Below are 21,320 nucleotides of genomic sequence, written 5' to 3' on the forward strand. Positions count from 1 at the left end.
GGGAGGGGGAACAGTCCATCAGCACATAATTCATCCCCAAGTAAATATCAGCTAACCAGAGACAGCTCTGAGCTGTACTTTCCAGCCGAGCACATCCACGGCACAAACATAACAGGCCAACCAGCCTGCTTACAAATGATGCTTAATTTGCAGTAAATAACCAAGTTAATTAGGAGTAATGATCCCCCAGGCAGTCTCCACATCTAATTATTCTTTTTTAAAAAATCTGGTTGCTTGATGCGTCGACTGGAAAGAGAGAGAGAATGGAAGGATCTGGAGAGGATTTTTTCCCATTCTACTTTTCAATTTATCTCACTGCATTATTAATTAATAATAATTAATATTCAGCCTGCACACATATATCTACAGTTCAAGGCATGACTTGTATATGAATGATGATGTGAACTTTTAAATTTAATTAAGTAATTTAGAGGTAATTAATTTGTAAATTCCAAATATAAACTTCCGACTTGTTTACCTCAAAGTGCAGCGCTTGTAATTAGAGGCAGGCCTTTTTCCAAATGCAAAATATAGCTGGGCTATTAAAAAAAACAGGCCATCGACAGATTGTTGGGAAAGGAGCAATTAAAAAGAGAGGAAAAAAGAAAAATGTGCTTAGCTGCTGTCAAATTCTCCCTTTCCCCTGTGAAGAGCACAAACGAAAGGGATCCTTTATATACAAAGTTATGGAAGGCAAAGCAAAAGAGATTAGGAAGTATCACAAATAAGAGCATAAAGATGTGCTTTGATAAGGAGGATTAGGGTTTATTCCATTGCATGGCGTTCCACTCCAACACAATGCTTTAGGGTTGTTTCATACCATTATGAGATTTGGCGGTGTGTGTGTGTGTGGAGGGAATTGGTGTAAATTATCTCCCAGGGTCACTTCTAAACCTGCAATTCTGCAATTCTAAAAAGATACTTCTGAAGAGGGCCAAGCTTTTAAATGCATTTGTAGTTGTAGTGCTAATAAACGTTTTTCTATTGCTGTAGGCCACCCTGATGTTTGGCAAGAGGGTGGTATAGAAATACTTTTATAAATAGATAAATAAGCTGGATGGACACACTTAGCTTGACAAGGGAGCAGGCAGAGCTTGGAAGTAACTAGTTACAAGTAACAAATTACTTGTAATTCATTACTTTTTTGAGTAACAAGTGGGTAATTCCTTTACATTTTGATTGTAATAGAACTAGGAGTATTTTACTACTTTTGTGGAGTAATTGTAACGTTTCCAGAATTACTTTTGGGCAGGGGAAGTCTTCTGCTCCTCTGATTTGTGGATGAAAATCATGTGCCTCAAACTGGGCTTCTGTGCAGTGTCGCTCTTTCCTCATGCTCTGTGGATGGGTAGGAGGCGACAACGAAGGAGGTGGGAGTGAGACAGGATGAAGTGGAGAAAACAATTATTTAAAAAAACGGATAGTGGTGGTGAAGAATGGAGGAGAAGGAAAAAGGATCCGGAGGTCAAGAACATGGATAAAGGAGGAGAAGGAGGCAACAGCAGAATGGAGATAAAGAACTGTGGAGGTGAAAGATGACAATGCTCGCACGTGTGTGTTAATACTGTGTTTGCACTTGGCACACAAAGTGGCCTCCACCACCCTCTCTGGCTACTGTGCTGCATTTGCAATATTTTAACTTTTTTGGATCTCAGGGGAAAATGTTTGCTTGAGTGAGTGTCCCTTAGTTGGTGGCAGGGTAGGGACTGGGAGGTGGTTAAGTGAGAGAGATTATGATGACTGGCTGAGTGGGGGGGTTGCACTTGATTTGACGTGCAAAGATCTGAGTACAGTAGGGCCCCACTCATACAGCGGGTTACGTTCTGTACCCCCTCTGTAAAGCGAAAACCGCTGTAAAGTGGAACCCATTGAATAGAATGGCACACAATGCCCGAAAACCACCGTAAAAGCGGAACAAGTGCCATATGAGTGGGGCTTTAGTCTAATTGCGTCTAATTGAGACCGCTGTATTAGCGAATCGCTGTAAAGCAAAGCGCCGTAAAGCGGGGCCCTACTGTAGTGGCCTCAGCCTCCCTCCCCACCTCACTTACCAGCAGAGAGACCACCATTGCTATCTTATGAATAAAAATAATTATTCTACTACCACTGTATGTGTTTGTTTATTTTTAATGTTGTTTTAGGCTACTTAGATGTGCAGCAGCCAAGGCCAGCACCTTGTAGGTGTTTTTTTTAAAGTAACTGAAATGTAATTGTAGTGATTACTTTGGAGGAAAAGTAAAGTAATCAGTTACTTTCAGAGCAATTGTAATTGTAACGGTAATTACTACTTTTTTGCGCCATGTAACTGTAACTGTAATTTATTACTTTTTAAAAGTAATTTTCCAAGCTCTGGGAGCAGGGGTGTCCCTGGGAGGGAAGGGGTGACCCCCCTGGATCCCACACTTTGAGGGGGGTGCCTGGCACCTGTGCCATAGCCAACAGCCCCACTGCTTAGTAGGGATGAGTGCCAATTTCAATTCTCTCCACTTCTGATTTTTCAAATCTTAAATTCAGTTCTCCACATTTGTGGCAACCTGCAGGTTTGTTTTTTTTAATCCTCATGAAAATTCATCAGCGTGAAAATGCCCCCCAATAAACACATTTTTGTATGCACGTTTGACTAATGTAATATTTTTGCAGTTTCCCCTAATATGGCATTTTCACTAATAGGCCCATTTTTTACACACACACTACCCAAGTATATGCATTTTTGTAAACGCTGTTTGGTTGGAAAACTGCATCATAAAAACTGGATAAGTGCGAATTTTGAAGGATGATGGTATTTCAGTCTGCATATTGTTTTGGAAAGTGTGAATTTGGCAGGTTTGCCTTTAAATGAGAACTCAGTTGCATTTCTCCCCCAGCCTCAAAGCCTGGCCGGCCCTGTTGATTCCTATCCACCCGGCGAGGGTCTCTGCCTCCTCCCTTCCTAGGTCAAGGCATGGAGGAAGGAACTGGAGGCAGAAGGTCTTGCTGACACAGACCATGCTGAAGAAGTAGCAAAAAGAGAAAAAATGTCAGGGGAGGGGAGAGGAAAAACCAGCACAAAGTCAGGGAGGAGGAGGGGCCATCACTGCCATGAGAGGAGAAGGGGGCACAGAGGCGGTGGGGAGATGAAAACAAGTGTGGGGCCCCCGGGGGCCCACACCTCCTTAGGGATTAGTAGTAGTAGTAGAAGTATTGTTATTAGAATTAGAATTAATTACCTGCCATTCACCCAGAGGTCCCGGGGTGGGTTACAATAACTTTAAAAAGCATAACACAGTTAAAAACAAGCTAAACAACGTCACAGAAAGTAGGTTGGGACCTAAAAATATAGATCTCAGGCATCGAAGGCCACGATAAAGAGGGGCATCTTTTGCATTTACCGAAAGTTCTACAATGAAGTTGCCAGACGCACCTCGGCGGGGAGGGAGTTCCACAGCTTAGGGGCTGCCACAGAGAAGGCCCTCTCCCGGGCCACCACCACCCCAAGCTTCCGAGGATGGCAGAACTACCAAAAGGGCCCCCTCTGATGATCTCAACATCTGAGAAGGTCTGTAGGGAAGGAGGCGGTCTTTCAGATATTTGGGGCCTAAGTCCAGGATGGCCCTGGCGACAAGACTGACTTGTTGATGGCTCTCAAAAGCTGGTTGCAACAACAGCAAGAGAAACATATCCAGAGACACTTCTGTAGAAAAGGGATGTCTCTTATATCCTTGGGCACATGGAAGGAGAAAGAAAAGGACGGATAGACAGACACGCAAAAAAGAGTCGGGGGTTGAGTTTGGATTCCAAAAAAAACAAACAGCATCTTAGGTTGCTGGCTGCTCTCCTACAAGACCTGATGCAGGCAGAGGGCACTTTGGATGTCTCTAGGAGCAGCTTAACACTGGACCTCCTCCTGCGTTCAACACGAATATATGTAAACAAACACAAATATCACAGTATGACAGTAAGCTTCCAGTGACCTCATTTCAAAAGGAAGCCAAATGTGGGCAGGCATCACAACTCTTAAACCCCTCCCCACTTAGAGATTTGGGGCAAGCATTGCAGTATATTGCCTTCCTCACCCCCAGGCAGAAATAGTCCTCACGCTGGCATGTCCATCTTCATTAGGATCACTTGGTCTCCCTCCGCAGGTAGATGTTGCCCTAGAGGGAATGGATTAATCCCAGGGGCAGAAGTAGTTCAGCCCTACCCAGGGGGTTGTATGTGCATGTGTGTACATGTACGTATCAGAGAAAGCCAACATGGTGCCCTCCAGATGTTGTGGCCTACAACTCCCAACTGATAATCCCAACTGATAACTGCTCATGCTGGCTATGTCTGATGGGAGTTGTAGACCATGACTTCGAGAGGGTACCACACTGGATGGATGGACGGACAGACAGATATGCCATGATTCTGGGATAATGCTAAATGTGGAACTGCGCACAGAATTAATCTGCTTGAAAAATCTGTTTTTAATTTTAAAAAAAGTTAGTAAGTTTCTAGCCCCTAGGGCGAAGGAGATATGTCCAAAAAATGTGTGAGCAACGGTTTATGGCACCTAAAAAAGCCAAACAGGTGGCCAAATAAGATTTCCAGTTAGCTGGGGCTATGGATTCAGTCGGTTCCCTGCTTATCTCCTTGCCCCTTCTCATAACACCAAAAAAAATATATAATCATGCAGATTAGGTTTTTTTGTTTTAAAGAAAGGATCTATGCACAACTGCCCTCTGCAAATGGTGGCTTTGGATCCAGCTCTGGCTACAACCATAGAATCAAAGAGCTACCCGTCTTCCTACCCTGCGAGAAGACATCTGCACATGGCTGGTCGGCATTGATCAATTTCATATGCTTCCCAAAGGACTGGAGAATTCCAGGGTAGTTGTGGTGGTATTCCATTAACCGCCTCGAGGTCTCCGTTTCAGATATGTCTCCAGGCGCTTCCAGGAGCAGGCGTGTGTCTTCGTCTGCTGGCCAGTCAAATGTTGTATGGTATACCTCTGGAAATGGGTCAGCATGAAAGATCCATTTGAACAGCACGCAGATGGGTCACATCCACACCATTCTTTTAGAGCTCATTTAAAAGCATGTGACTTTCCCCAAAGAATCCTGAGAACTTTTCAAAAACATAATTCCCACATAGTCCACTCTATCTACAACCTCAGAAATGTCACCATTTAATTCTGTTGCAGGAGTGGACAGGCTTCAGGCTTGTGGGATCTACTGTTGTTGTTGCTTTCACTAGAAGCCCAAGGTCGATTGAGCAGAGCCAAGTGCAAAATAGCAGTGGACATACACTAATATTAAAACTAAGGGTGCCTCAGAGTTCCTGCTTGGTCTAGAAATGTGTGATTGGTACCAGAATTAAGCTCATAAGTCCTTCCATACACAAAAAAACATTCCTGGTTTCCCACACAACCCAGCAGCCTTTTTCATCTGCCTTATTTGGGGTGGGGGCGGGGAAGCTTTTTATTTGATCTGAACAGGGTGGTTCACGGCAGATGCTCTTGGAGGTCCCTGATTCATAGGGTCGCCATAAGTCGTAATCGAAGGCACATAACAACAACAACATCATTAAGACAAAAAATGTGAGACAGAAACCCTTACTGATCTGTTGCAAATCACCCAGAGATCTACCAGGAGATCCTGATCTACTGCATCCCCTGAGCTTAAAGGTTCCCTGGCCCCTGCAATGCCCTGAAATTACAATTTTGTCCTATTCTGCCATTCCTCCAATTCACCCATCTCCACAAAGCAGTGAGAAAACAAACGGCGTGTTGCACCTCCGGTAACAACGTCCACTCTTTTCCCAAGATTCCTCTCAATGAGCACAACGTCCGGAGCATAAAGCACCACTGGAAAGCAAGAAAGATTTAAAAAAAATGAAAATACAACTTAAGGTATTACTGTTGCTTTCTGGGAAAAACAGGCTTGTGATAAAGTATGCCTTCCAGATATGCAAAGTTCCCTTCTAAATGTACAGCTTTCGTGTATGTGTGTGTCTTCCTTTTTCTCAAGTTCTCAGAGAAGCTTCTTGATGAAGCCTTTCCCAACCTGGTGCCCTCCAGATGGTTTTGTCTACAATTCCCCCATTAGTCCCAGCCAGACGGTTGGTCATCTGAGTTGGGAAAGACTGTGCTAGACAAAATAAAAAAGCAGCACAGAGTGGTTCCATCTCTAGTGAGGTGCCAGGTGCTCTGGCTGTGTAGTTCCCAGGGAGTTTTCCTCTGTGTGTTTGGCTGAATGACTTCCTGCCACGCACAAGGCCTGGACTGAGAAAGACAAAACCTCTCTGTTCCCTACTCCGCAAATCATACAGTTTTTGTCCAGCTTATGCAGTAAAGTGTTATCAGGTTTCTTTTCTCCCAGGACTCCATCTGTGTTATTTAAATGATTTTTTCTCATAGTTCAGTCCTGCTTATCTCCCCACACCCTAAGCAGGTCAACTTTTACCAGTGGCCAGGACAACCCACCTGTCAATCTCCTGATGTCAATGTGATGTCAGATGGCTGGTATTGCCCAACTGTCAAAGTTGGCCCGCTGGGGTGGGGGAGATAAAAATCTGGCCCACTGGGGTCAAAAGAGTTCCCCACCCCTGCCTTAACGAAATGTGCAACAGCACGACTCCTGTTAATTTCAGTGGAGGAGAGAGGGGAAATTCTGAAAAGCAGAGATGCTGATTTTCATCCCTGGAACAGTGATGCGCTGGGATAAGACAAACATCTTCTCCTGGTCCAGCACTGTGGGATTGGTGGGCCTAATCTGGGCTGTGGTTTTGCCACCACTGCTCTGCAGAAAAGCAATGATGATGATGATGATGATGATAATAATAATAATAATAATAATAATAATAATAATAATAATAATTTTGTTGTCCGCCTCTCACCTGGAATGCATGTCCTGAGGAAATTTACAAATACAAATAAAGGTGAACATTTAACCAAATGGGTCTTCAGCAGCTGTCTAAAAACGGGAAGAGAGGGGGCTGATCTTACCTCACAAGGGAGGACATTTCATAGTCTAGGGGCCACAACAGAGAAGGCTCTGTTGCGAGTATTCACCAGTCGGGCTTCAGATATAGTAGGCACTCGCAACAGGCCCTCTTCCCTGGCTCTCGTGCAATAGGCATGATTAATGAGGGATCCCTAGAACTAGAATGGCTCCTCCCACCCAGGCTGGTCACTGGTTTGCCTCAACAGAAAGGGCTGCAAAGGCTGCGACTAGGCAACAACAGCCTTCCCTGGCTCTGTCTCCCAGCTTGACTCTCCAACTGTGACCCCCTAGATTGACTCCTGTCTCCTGTCTGCAGCTCAGCGCCAACAGTGGGCCCCTTTCCAAGTCTTGGGGCACTTGCAAATGCCCAACCTCACCGGTCATGGATGCTTTTCTTTCCCATGATATTCACAGAACCTGGTTGTTCATTTATTCATTACATTTACAGGCCGCCTTTCTGCCAAGGCACCCAAGATACTTTCCAATTCTAAAACAGTAAAACCAATAAACTGTATAAAATATAAAGAGAGAGAGGACAGCCCTGTAGAAGAGAGGAGACAGTCTGATTGGAGCAGGTCCCAATACACACACACACACACACACACACACAGAGAGAGAGAGAGAGAGAGAGAGAGAGAGAACGAAAGTATAAATCTGATAAAACTAAAAAGTTTTCTTACCAACGTGCTTGGGAATGATGCCCGATGACAGCATGGCCCTTGCAAGTTCTCGGCTTTCAGGGAGCCCTTCCATAACCCAACCCTGGTGGAATAAGACATGCAAGAGCTGATCATTGAAATGAAAGATGCATGGAAAATATGACCATAAAAACACAATGGGTCCTCATCAGAGTAGACCTATTGAAGTTAATGAACACAGCTATCTCAGGTTTATTAATTTCTATGGGTCTACTCTGAGCAGGAGCCACTGGATATAATTCAGTGGAGCAGATACATTAGCCTGTGTTCCAGGGTCAGTAACTTTTTTTTGGAACCAGTGGATGCTCTTGGAATTTTGAGAAAGTGCCACAGGCGCCAGTCACAAAATGGATGTTGTGGGGGCGTGGTATAGCAAAACATGGCTGCTGGGGGGCATGGCATAATGGCTGCCACATGAAGATGGAGCAGAAAGAGAAGAGGGGAACTTACCAAATTTGTACTTTCCAAAACAATACACAACCCAAAATGCAGCCAGCTTTTGAAATGTGCATTTCAAATTTGAGTAACGTGTACAAAAATGCACATACTAGGATAAAGTGTGCATATAAAAGCATATATTAGTAAAAACAATTCATGAAAATAACGTAGAAAATGCATTATATACAGGGAAATTGCTTGGCAAAAATATGCATATTAGCAAAAATTTCATACAAAAATGTGTATATCAGAGAAATTTGCAGTAGAATCCTGATAAATTCTCATGGGGATTTTTTAAAAAAATCACTAACTGATGTGCAGAAGTGAAGATCAGAAAACTGAGAGAAACGGAAATCTCCGTAGTTACAAGACCCTGGGAAACACTTTCCTATACAAGCCCCATCGAAATGCCTGAGAGTTCTGCACATCTCTCTAGCTGAACTAACTTCATTTTGGCCAACAGAATTGTTTGTTTTATATATTAGCTGCAGTTCCAAAGGATTTTTTATTCCTAGATAAAGTTTTGTTGTAATTAAAGTTCTTTGGGAAGAGAAGGGAGGAAAGCCTACACATTTTGAAATATTCCAAAAGATGTGAACCCACACAGCAGATGGCGGGGAGCTAAACAAAACTAAAGAGCAAAGGGGACAAAGGGAAAAAATATGCACATTTCTTTCTTTTTCCTAAGTTATACAGGAAAGTGTGCTGTAATAGAACCCTCCCAACTCCCAGAGCTAATGAAGCAAGCAAGCTAAAGAGATCTATGCAGAAAAAGCCGTTTGCTCCCTAAAGTCCTTATTATAGCCAGCTAAGTGTTCGACTGAACATCTTTTTTTAATTTTTATTTAAAATAAAAATTAGGGGGGAAAAGAGAGAGAGAAAACACAAGCACTTAAAGATCTATGTCAGCCTTTGCCAACCTGGTGCCCTTCAGTTGTTTTGGACTACAGCTCCCATCCGTTTTGCTGGCTGGGGCTGATGGGAGTTGTGATCCAAAACATCTGGAGGGCACCACGTTGGCGAAGGCCTGATCTAGGCAATGCTAGACTGGAAGCCAAACTGAACAGGAGCCAAACACTGAACTACATTTTTATTTGCCATTCCCCTGAATCGCAAACAAACTTGAATCAGTATTTGAACGCGAGCCGGAACAAACCTGAATCACTGTTTGAATTTGAACCAGAATAAAATTCAGAGGGAGCGAAGAACAGTTAGCCATTCAAAACAAATTATAACAAATCACTGGCAAGATGAATGGGGCTTTTGAATGAAAACAAAATCAGTTCCAGAGGCTCACAGCCCTGCTTCCCAAACCTTTATTTAGCTTGAGTCAGAACAAAGTTGTTCCGCAGTTGGAAGAAATTGATCTTTTAGACTGGCTCGCACCAACTCTTTGGAACTCCCTGCCGACTGACATCAGGCAGGCGCCTTCCCTGAACATGGAGGATAAGTCCAGCAATGGCTACTAGCCATAATGGTTATATATTATCTCCACTGTCGGGGGAAGTGTGCCTCTGAATACCAGTTACTGGGAATCCCATTGGGGAGAGCGCTGTTGCACTCATATCCTGGCTTGTGGGCTTCCCACTGGAACATCAGGTTGGCCACTGTGAGAACAGGACGCTGGACGAGATGGGCCACTGGCCTGATCCAGTAGTTGGGCTCTTCTTATGTTCTTATCAGTTATGGCATCAGGGCAGGACTTTGCAGCAGAAGTCCAGAGCCTCACTCAACAGAATGAGCAGGGGGGCTTCAAAACCAAAGCAACCAGACGGGGGAGCTGTAGCTCTCCAAGTGCTGTTGGTTTCCCAGGTCCCATCAGCTCCTGCAGCCAGTATGGCAAATGCTCAGGGATGATGGTAGTTGTAGTACAGCAACATCTGGATGCCCACAGAAGTTCCCCATCCCTTCTTTATTATCTATAGACAGGACCCCCCCCCATAAGACCATTAAGTTTGGAGTCTAAAATTATCGAACTGCACCAATGTTAGAGATCCCGCAAATCCCTGCAACTGAGGCTGCCAAGATCCACGCAGCAAGCTGCATGTGCACAAATGCACCCTCGCTACCCAAAAGTGGAGACCTGTGGCCCGAGATCATGTGTGAAGCCTGGCGCCCGCATCCCTGTTTGTAAAGTGTGTGATTTCATCGTTAACAGCTCAAGGCAAAGCAACGGTGGAAATGACAACAAACAAAACAAACGAAGAAGGTAGCTCAACAAACAAGTTGCTTGTAATTAATCACATTTCAAGGCGCCAGGCTAATGCATTATAAATAAGCCCTCTCTAAAACAGTTAGATATATGGGTCACTCTCCACCCCCCAAAGGTCTCCCAGTTCCAAGGCCCCAGCCAATCCCTAATTAGAATACATTATCCATCGGCTTGACACTTCAGTGAAATGTCTACCCGCCGCCGAGGTGCAGCTCTGCTCGGCGCGGTTTATTGAAATTCCGCTGCATTCCCTTCGCTGTGCCCCCAGTGGCTCCGTTCTGTTTTATCACACATCAAAAGGGCCGTATGCTCAGGGCATGCATGCACCCCACACATGGCTCAGAGCCAGAGGTCTGGAACAGCTGCAAATAGGATGGCATCACAGAAGGGACAAGCTCCAAACAGATGTCAGTGATGAAAAAAAAGAGGGGGGGGAGAAGGATAAGAAGACAACGGCGACAAAAACTAGAGGAGTCAAAAGGGGGGGGAATGTGGCTTGGGAGCCAAGAAAGAAGAAACGATAGACAGCACAGCAAGGCAAGTTGGGCTTTGAGCAAAGGCTGCTCTTTCCTGCCCTCTTGACTACCATTAAAGGCTAATTAATACCCTCACAAGTGAAGGATTTGTTCCTTTGCGAAGCGATCGGGGAGGGAGGGGGGATGTTTCCCAATGGAGGCAACTCATTCCCCAGACCCTCGAAGAAACGGAAAAAAAGATCCTTCATGCTCTTTCCACACACGCCTTCCTTCCTCTCCCACTTGATCCACTTTGATGCAGGGCGCCGTGCACTTAACACCGATCGCACTAAAATGGCCACAGTGGCGTGCCTGCTTCGGGATCCGTCCACAGACTGCTGCTTCCTGCCAACCCAGAGCAAACGGAGTTGGCTTTGCTGGTGGACGAAGGTGAGAATAAAAGTCCCCCATCTACTGCAGCCAGCGCTTAAATGTGAGGTGTACCTCTGTGTGGAGGCACCCCCAGGTGCCCTTTTCATTGGGCATTCACTATGATTTGTGCTCATGATGGCATCAGGACAGTTATACAGAAACTTACTGTCAATACCGCTTGTACCTGCAGAAGTTTTAGGGGGGCCATTCTGCTTCGTTTCCATAAGAGCCCGCAGGATCAGGCCAATGGCCCATCTAGTCCAGCATCCTGCTCTCAGTGGCCAACCAGAGGCCTACGGGAAACGCAAAAGCAGGGCATGAGCACAACAGCACTGTCTGTGACATCTGTTCTAATTTGTGAACGTCCCATAACTACCTGCTGAAGTCCTGAAACTTTTCATACCACAAATGTTCCGGGGTGTGTGTGTGTTGTCCCACTTTTGTTGCACTATAACATGAGAGTCCTCCCTCCCCCAGACAGGCAATAATGCAGTAATGTTGGGGACTAATGCAGAGCAACTAATAGAGTGGAATGATGTGTGCGGATGGGTCCAGTATCAATTCACCACTAATGCGCTATTACTGCGTCAGTGACACAATGCAGAATACACTCACCAAAAAGTGCCAATTTGGAGAGGCTCTGTGTATGCAGGGCAGGCCCAAGACATTCTGTTACTGGAGGCAAAGGACAACATTTTTTGTGGTGTAGTAGTTAAGGTGTTGGACTACAAGCTGGGAGACCAGGGTTCGAATCCCCACATAGCCATGAAGCTCATTGGGTGATCTTGGGCCAGTCACTGCTTCTCAGCCTCATGAAAACCCGATTCATAGGGTCGCCATAAGTCGGAATCGACTTGAAGGCAGTACGTTTACATTTAATTTATTTATTAAATTGGCATGCCGCTTTGCCACACAAATGTGTCCAAAGCAACTCACAACACAGCAGCAAAAAATGCGTACCAATACAGCATTTCAAGAACAGTCCAATGCCATATAAATTCATATAAAATAGACCTACAATAATTAAAACATATTAGTTGATCAAAATATATTAAACAGGGTCAGACACAATAAACATTTCCATGGTATAAACATGGCACCCACCCTTCCACTGCACATGCAGAAACAAAGAGGAGAGTCGCTTGACTCTTACTGGAAGTGAAGGATGGGGAGAAATTTGCTTTCATTTGCATTTAACGCCGAGTCTATCAAATATTCCGAAACAATACGTGAACCAAAACACAATTTTTGCGCTGCAGTTCTCCAACCAAGCAATGTTTACAAAAATGCATACGTTAGGGGAAAGTGTGCATAACAACGAAGGCATTCGTGAAAATAACATACAAAAATGCATTAGAATGGCTTTCCAAAAAATGTGTACATTAGTCAAAACGGCATACAAAAACGTGTTTATGAGGAGAAATTCGCACTAACATGCAGATGAATTTCCGAGGATTATTAAAACACACAAATTATCCGAGGATTATTAAAACACACACACACACACACACACACACAAATAAATTGCTGCAGCAATGTGGAGAACTGAATTTAAGACTGGAAGAAAACGAGAAACAGAGAACCAAAACTGAGCCATCCACCCATTCCTACTGGCAGCAGAAGAGGCTCCTGCACCACCCTGTAGGCTAGCTTAGGGGAAGCAGCTGGGGGGGGGAGTGGCTTCTACTACCCCACACCTCCAGCCTCTGCTGTTTCAGGGCAGCTCCCTCGTCACTTGGCCTAAAAGGTAAGATTGAGTTATTGCATTTCTTACATTCAAGCCTCTCTCACCACCACCTCTCACTGCCAAATTTTAGACTGTAAATTCTTTCAATCAGGGACCCTGCCTTTTTACTTATTTATTATCATTGTCATAATAATGATGATTATTAACGTCCCCCCCATTTTCACCTGTCAAATATTGGGAAGTATGCCTTTCACATTCAAGGCGACAGACAGGCAAGAAAAGCGAATGCCGCCCACAATAAAACACATCCTCCTCCCGTAATAGGAGGCCGGGTTCAAGTCAACTAGTGCTTCCTCCTCCTCTCCCCAATCAGATGGGTGAGGGGAGAGAGAAGGCTTTGCCAGCGCTTGGCACTTCCCAAAGTGCCAGCCAAGCATATGGCTGGCAACGCTCTTTGCGTGGTGGTTCCCAAGCGCCTGGCAGCTAGCCGGCCAGCACTTAAAAATCCCACACAAGGGATTTTGACAAGTGGGTAGGTCAAGCCAGCTGTCAATTTTGTGTGATGTCATAACAATGTCATGTGATTGACAGGTGGCTTGTCCCCGCCCTCCTGACAAAATTGGTCCACAGGGTGGGCCAATTCATTCATTCATTCATCGTTTTATTTGTATGCCGCCTTTCCACAAAAAAGTGTGCTCAAGACAGCATACAACAAGGTGAACAGAAATACATCTCAAAAACAACTGCAAAAACAATTTCCTAATAACAAAAAATAATAAAGCAGTAATGTAACAACAAATATAACAGCAAGCAATAACAACTTTTCAGTATTATGAACATAATAAAACAATCTTGAAAAACAAAGAGGTAGTAAGTAACCATTAACCCCTAAGGAAAACCATCTACTATATCTCCTACAAAACTTCATTATTCTGGGTGAAGGCTTGTTTTGGCAGAACTGCTGAAGCAAGGCCTCTTTGTAAGCAGAGCTGTGGACTCCTCCCCTTCAGAACAGGTGTAGGCAGGTGTAGGCTTCCAAAGTCACTTTGGGTTGAAAGGGGCAGGGCAGGTCGTCTCCCAGGCTGGCAGAGCTTCTGCACAGCACTCCTTACCAGACAATCGATGATAACGACAGGAGAGCAGTCAGCCTCCCTCTATAAGCATTCAGCACACAGGGGCTTTGTTGCTACGGTCCCACCCACACCATTCATTCAAAGCACTCTTATACTACTTTAACAGTCATGGCTTCCCCCAAAGAATTCTGGGGAGCTGTAGTTTGTTAAGGGCGCTGGAAATTGCAGCTCTGTGAAGGGTCTCATACCAACTCTCAGCACCCTTAACAAACTACAGTTCCCAGGGTTGTTTGTGTGTGCATTGGGGGGGGGAGGGGAGCCATGATTGTTAAAGTGGCATAAGAGCACTCTCAAATCTATACTGTGGATGTGACCTATTTAATTTATTCCTCACAGTATACAGTTTTCAGTAAGCCATAACTATGCCTGCGCCTTGGGCAGGGAGGTTGCATGTGAAGGTCTCGGATTGATTCCTCACCAGGGCTCTATAAATTCACTTGGCTGCCACACTAATCCCACACAGTGAAGGATTCAAGCAACAGCCAGTGGAGCTGCAAGGACCTTACATGAACCCCATAAGGCGCAACGCCTCCAAATGCCCATTCCCCCACGTTGCCAGCTCCAGAACATAATGCCTGCCATAGGTTTTCTTGGTGTGCTGTCAGACCCCCCCCCATGTGGCCCCTCCATACCCTAACCACATTTGTTTTAGGAGAACGGGCCTGACAGGGTCCCAGCAAGGCCGTTGATCAATAGAGCCGTGCTCCTTTGAGGATACAGGCGACATTTATAAACCTCAGAGTGTCAAAACAATGGTGCACAAAACCCGGCATGCCTACCATCAGTGGGATGAAAGCTGGGCAATTAATGCCATCCAAATGACACCGCCAGGAGAAATAAAACAAACAGCTGGTAGTGCCGTGGTCCGGCCACCCGCCCCTTGCAATCTATTAGCATTTCCCCTCCCCCCAATATAAAATGCCGACTCGTGTTACAGACCACAGCAGCATAAATCTGGCTCGAGAAACACGCCTACAGCCACTGGAAGATATTAATTTTTTTTTAAGGTTTTCTATGCTAAAAAAAGGCACACTCAAGACGTGGAAGGTCTCCCCTTCAAGGTGGACATTTAAAAAGTGCTGTCTGTTAAAGGAAGTCTTGTACTTAACCGCTGCTGATTGCAAAGCCAATTTCTGTGCTACGGATATCATCTCCAAAGAAAGTTGTGGCAGCGGGCGTGAGCTGCGTGTGATGTCACAAGCACCCCTCACCCCAGAACAGTCAGGCAACTGAACGGGGCTGGGGCCTAGCTTAGCAAGTTCCCCGTGACTGCAAGAACATAAGAACATCAAAAGAGCCCCGCTGCTGGATCAGGCCAAAGGCCCAACTAGTCCAGCATCCTGTTCTCACAGTGGCCACTTGGGTACCCCAGTGGAAAGCCTGCAAGCAAACCCTGAGTGCAACTCTCCCCACTTGCAATTCCCAGCAACTGGTATGCAGAGCATCCTGCCTCTGACAGTGGAGAGGGAACTTAGCTTTCGTGACTACTAGCCATTGCTGTTCTTATCCTCCATGAATTTGTCTAATCCTCTTTTAAAGCCATCCAAGTCGCTAGACATCATTACAACAAGAACATGAAACCCTTGTTTTTCTTCATAACTCCTGAAGAAGATTGTTGTACTCTGAAACGTGTAAAGCTACAATAATGTTTTGCCTTTATGAGCGCTTGAGCCTATTCTCCTTTTGTTTGGTTCAAACAAGCCACGGTTTACCCTACACAGTTTAGAACACAAATTAAAGTTGGGAGCTTCCCAAGCAAACCACAGTTTAGAGCAGCTGTCTCTAGGTGTGGTGGCCTCTGGGAGTTGGAGCAATGGTCATAACCATCACTTGCCAATTCAGACATCACACCAAACCTTTGTCAACACAGGTTTTTTTGGTTCTGCTCTGCCAGGCTATCAAAGCACAAGCCTTCTTTAGTCAGTATTGATATTATGCCAAACCATCATCCAGCTTCCTGAGCCATGGTTTGGTATGATGTCTGAATACAGCTGTACAGGTCTAATGCCTGTGTGCATTAATGCACATTTATGCAAATACAAAAGAATTAATAATAACAACTAGATATTTGGCCCAGTGGGATAAATATCTGTCTATCTTCAGTGGCAGGGTGGGGAGATGGATAAATAGATAAATTACTGAAGCAGCTCATCTTTAAAGAGCTCTAAGAGAAATCAGGCAGCCCCAAATAATTCAAGCGCAAGTCATTTGCAATGCAAAAGTTTAATTCTACTTTGCAAATTCAAAATGAGCAAATAAATTATGGATTAAGGCACACGGTATTTTGTACAGGGAAACTGACAACCACTTTCCAGTCATTTAGATTTCCCTTTAAATCTCTCACCTCCCTTTTTACCTTGAACAATTCAAAAGGACTGATGCAATTTCCTTGAGATTGATGGAAAGCGTGCGTGCCATGACACTCTAAAAATACAGCAATTGTCCTTTTAAAACTAAAATGGGAGACAAGCAAGAGGGTTTTTAAAAAAAATAGTTAATGAGCTAAAAGTAACTTGGTGGTGGTTTTTAGATCTTTGATGTACACTGTTATGAAATGAAAATTTATAAAGGACGTAATAAATCAAAGGTCAGTGTAATGTAGTTGTTAGAGTGTCAGACAGGGGCCACATCCACACCAGACATTTATTCCACTATTATTCCACTTTAAACAGTCCTGGCTTCCCCGCCCCCCCAAAAAAAGAAAATCCTGGCAACTGTAATTTGCCAAGAGTGCGAGAGTTGTTAGCAGCCCCCTGTTCTCCTTACAGAGCTACAACTCCCAGGGCAGTTTAACAGTCAGTCCCTCTTCCCAGTAAGTGGCTGCAACATCCTTTCATGATGTGGCTCCCTTTCGTTTGGGATCCGCTTTGTAAAAATCACAGTTTGAAGGGGGAGACGAAGTCCACACAGGAGCTAATAATGAACACTTTGATTGATCTACACACACTCTTTAATTTACCTTTTCTTGGCACAAATCTCACCTCCTTGATTAACATACCTTTAGTTAAATATGCATCACGGTACTTATAAACATTTTTATGGATTCATACCGTGTTGCATAAATATGCCTTCAAATTCACTGGCATCGATTTAAATGGGAATACTTGAGGAAGCTGAATACTAAAGTCAGGATCATTCAGACCATGGTATTCCCAATCTCTGCGTATGGATGTGAAAGTTGGACAGTGAAAAAAACGGATAAGAGAAGAATAAACTCATTTGAAATGTGGTGTTGGAGGAGAACTTTGCGCATACCATGGACTGTGAAAATGGCAAATAATTGGGTGTTAGAACAAATTAAACCAGAGCTATCACTAGAAGCTAAAATGCTGAAACTGAGGTTATCATACTTTGGACACAGCATGAGAAGACAGGATTCACTAGAAAAGACAATAATGCTGGGGAAAACAGAAGGGAGTAGAAAAAGAGGAAGGCCAAACAAGAGATGGATTGATTCCATAAAGGAAGCCACAGATTTGAACTTACAACATCTGAACAGGGTGGTTTACAACAGATGCTACTGGAGGTCGCTGATTCATAGGGTTGCCATAAATCAAATCAACTTGAAGGCATATAAGAACAACAACAACCTGAGGAAGGAGAGGAAGCGGCCACTACTGTGAGGCAGGCCACCTCAGGTGATAGATCTGGGGCACCTTTAAAAGGGTGGCAGGGGTCAGAGACAGACAGATCTGACCAGAGGGGCAGAATCTCCTAGGAACATACTACGCCTCCACTGATGGCGGCAGTATGCTCCTGAATACCACTTCATGGGAATCTCAATGGGAGAGCCCTGTTGCACTCAGGGCTTGCTTGCCGAAATGAGAATCTGGTTGGCCACTGTGAAGCAGGATGTTCTGACAGGATGAGAAGAGATGGGCCTTTGGCCTGATCCAGTAGGGCTCTTTCCATTCTCCCTCCACTGTCAGAGGCAGGATGCCACTGTATGCCAACTGCTGGGAATTATAAGAGGAGAGAGTTGCTGTTGCACTCAGGCCTCACTTCCAGGCTGCCCACTGGGCATCTGATTGGCCACTGTGAAAACAGGATGCTAGACCTGGACCGGCCACTGGCCTGATCCGGCAGCCAGGATTTTCTTATGTTCTCCCACGGAACAACCCTCACAAAAGTAAATGGAATCTGTGCAAAGATGCAGATCTACTTTCTCCCACAGACATCCAAATGATTTGCATTTCCCCCCCCCGTATCGTCCAGGCTTTGCCTTCCTTCCCAGCAACCGACTGTAGGGCTCCAGTGTCTTGAACCAAGGGTCCTACTGGCAACAGAGCCCTATCTGCCTCTATGGCACAGAAAGCAGCAGCTCTATGCTGTGCTTCAGCGCCACCCCTGTTGGAAGGCCAGAAGATGGTACTGCAGGTTCAGGTTCCCGACTGGAGGCAGAGTAGCCAAAAGTGGCCAAGCCTACTTAGGAATCATCACGCAGGCAGAAAGGCAGGCATTCAAAATACAGGATTTTTGCTAATAACAACAGAGCTAGAGATAACCATAAGTAACAAAGTGCACTTACTCCATTTGCACTCGTAAACTCAAGGGCCCTTCCAGACTGCTGATGGTGGAGGACTGTGGGCGTATTCTGCAACATGCTGTTGCTGCAGTAATAGCGCATTAGGGATGGATTTATACTGGACCATACACCCATCATTCCACTTTATTAGTCGTTCTGCGATGCTTCCTCTACGCAACCGCATAACTGCTCTCTGGAGGGGCATCCTTGCAATACAGCGCAACAAAAGTGGGACCAAAGAATTCCCCCCCTCCAAACAGCCAGGAACACTTGTGAGTCGACAAGTTACAAGACTTCACGCACAGATGAGCAACGAAGCAGTATGTCTGCTCCTAAACTTCTGCAGGCGCAAATGGTACTGAAAGTGGAATCGGGTATGGCCACCCCAGTAGCTATGTGAGCACAAATAAATGTGAATGCACAATAAAAAAAAGGATGTCTGGAATGGCCCTGATTCTTCTTCTTTTTAATGTTGCCCGTTTATCAGGATTGCCCACTCTGGAAACTGCCAGTCGCCCCAGGCAGTCAACAGAGCTGCATGGCTTTCATTCTCTCAGCCGACATACGGTTAACCTATGTGTACCTTCTTGATCCTTCCCATTTATGCAGTTAATAGCGCTCCAAATTCCCTGGGCGGATGTTCAAGGGGTCAATCCCATCCCCACCCAAAGCCCTCTTGTGCCTACTCCACCCACCCCTTTCTTTTCTTGAGGCTCAAACCACTAACGATCACATGTGAACATAATGCTCTCGTCCGCCAGGAGCCTGAGCCAAACTTACGCCGTGAAGACAGTCCTCAATCTGCAGGCGTTCCTCAATCAGTTCGGCCCAGAGCTCATCGGGAATTTTCTAAACGTTGAGAGAGGGAAAGAGACAAATGCAGCAGGTAAAATATCCACAATGGAGTTCAAAGAAAATTACAACACCGGCTACACCTGAATAAAGAGTCCTCAAAAGGCTAGAGGGATCTAAACCGTTGTAAAACTGACACACAAAAGGCAAACAGGAATAGTTATTTCTGCTTTGTCTCTCCAGACAGTGAAAGACTTGTTGCCAGTTAAGCAGTAGAGCTGCAATATACAACTGATTAGTTGATTGGGTTAAATGGTTAAAAAGAAACACTTTTGATTAAAAAGAAGCCTTGACTAACTGGGTAATAGTGATTTTAAATTTAAGTATTTCCAGAAACTGCAGATGGCAAGCCCTGTCTCATAAGAAACATTCTTCCTTGCCTCTCGCACAAGACAGAATGCCTCTTCTAAGGGGTGGTCCTTGTGCAGCGCCTTCTTGAGAAAGGGCCATAGCTCAGTCGGGAGTAGGGATGGGGGGGAGAAATTCGATTCAGTTAGCATTTAAAGCCAAATTGATCAAATCCGCACTTTCCAAAACAATATGAGCACCGAAACACAGCCATCCTAAAAATCCACACTTACTCAAATTTCGCAAGGCAGTTTGCCAACCAATGTTTGCAAAAATGCATTATGTTAGGGGGAAATGTGCATAAAAATGAATACGTGAGTGAAAATAACATACAAAAATCAATTAGGAGAAATTGCTTGCAAAAATTGTGTACAGTAGTCAAAAAGCACGCAAAGATGTATTTAGTAGGAGAAATTCTCACTAAAATGCTGGAGGATTTTCATGAGGATTTTTTTAAATGCAAATTGCTGCAGCAATGTGGAGAACCAAATTTAAAACTGAAAACAAAATGAGAAACTGAGAGAACCATCCCTAGTGGGTAGAGCATCTGCTTTCCATGCTAAGGGTCCCAGGCAGGGCTGGAAAAGATCTCCTGTCTAAAACCCTGGAGCCACTGCCAGTCAGTGTAGACAGTACTGAGCTAGATGGACCGTTGGTCTGACTCAGTATAAGGCAGATTCCTGTGCTCATTACAGCTTGGTTTGGCTTTTAACTGAGCAGGCACATGACGCTGTCACCCTTCGGAAAGTATCCCAGCAGCAAAAAACGGGGGCATGGCAGTGACTAACGGTAAGGGATGCTGCACTTCTGCATTTGCCACTACACTACTGAGCACGACAGACACACAAGGCGTCTGGGCTAAAGTACCGACTGCAAAACTTGTGACGGGCAGGCAAGGGAGGAACAAAAGACTCAGGTCTTTCTCTTGGTCCCAAACATCTCTCCGCAAGCCTCGTCCCTCTCAAATGTCTCTTCGAGAGTCTCATCCTTCCCCAAAGCCGCACACAGGTAAAAAGAGAGAGAGAAGGGAAAAGAAAGGCATCGCCATGTTCCTTGCAAGTCTGCAGGTCCCGCAGGGCGTCGCGTCAAAGCCTCCCGCAGCCTCTCGCGGCTGGAGCCGGGACCGGCGGCGGCTTTGAGGCTGTCATTTTACAAAGGTGCCTCCTGCTGCTCTCAGAAGCAGCCGGCCTCCCGCTTCCCTCTTTGATGTGTCCTTTCAAGAGAGGCTAGCAGGCTGCCGGGGGGGGGGGGCGACTAAGACTTGCAGAGCCAACTGGAGCCACCGTCTTCCTCTTCCCCGTCCTCCTCAAGCAGCAGGCGCTGCAGTCCTCTCCCCCCTTTTGACCGGAGTTTGCCAACGGGGAGGGGGGAGGAAAAAAAGTTGCCAAGGGGGCATTTAGAGACAATGCAAGAGGCCCGCTCTTTCAAACGGCCAAGCGCCAGCATCGGCATCAAGATACTTTTATGTTCTCACTCAAGTTTTGCACACTCAGCGGGTCTTGGACTCATACTGGTTACACACTGGGAACGCAGGGAGCTGCCTTGCGCTCAGTCAGACCACTGGCCAGTCTAGTGCA

The 21,320-nt window shown here is 45.3% G+C and overlaps 1 protein-coding gene across 5 annotated transcripts in view; it reads right to left on the reverse strand.

The window, feature by feature from the left end:
* The window catches only part of AK8 (adenylate kinase 8), a 94,992-nt gene that overhangs the window by 53,297 nt on the left and 20,375 nt on the right, over positions 1-21,320 (reverse strand). For 4 of the 5 annotated variants that reach the window (XM_061604221.1, XM_061604220.1, XM_061604218.1 and 1 more), the window contains 4 exons: positions 19,324-19,392; positions 7,644-7,725; positions 5,754-5,825; positions 4,770-4,970 (listed from right to left, as the gene is read on the reverse strand). In XM_061604221.1, the coding sequence (XP_061460205.1) occupies positions 4,770-4,970; positions 5,754-5,825; positions 7,644-7,725; positions 19,324-19,392 (424 nt within the window). Of the gene's footprint in view, positions 1-4,769; positions 4,971-5,753; positions 5,826-7,643; positions 7,726-11,364; positions 11,492-14,797; positions 14,842-19,323; positions 19,393-21,320 lie in introns of those variants that run through there. The other variant, XM_061604222.1, reaches the window with a different exon arrangement.

Source organism: Rhineura floridana, chromosome 20, assembly GCF_030035675.1.
Source record: "Rhineura floridana isolate rRhiFlo1 chromosome 20, rRhiFlo1.hap2, whole genome shotgun sequence".
In the NCBI taxonomy this organism is placed as follows: Eukaryota; Metazoa; Chordata; class Lepidosauria; order Squamata; family Rhineuridae; genus Rhineura; species Rhineura floridana.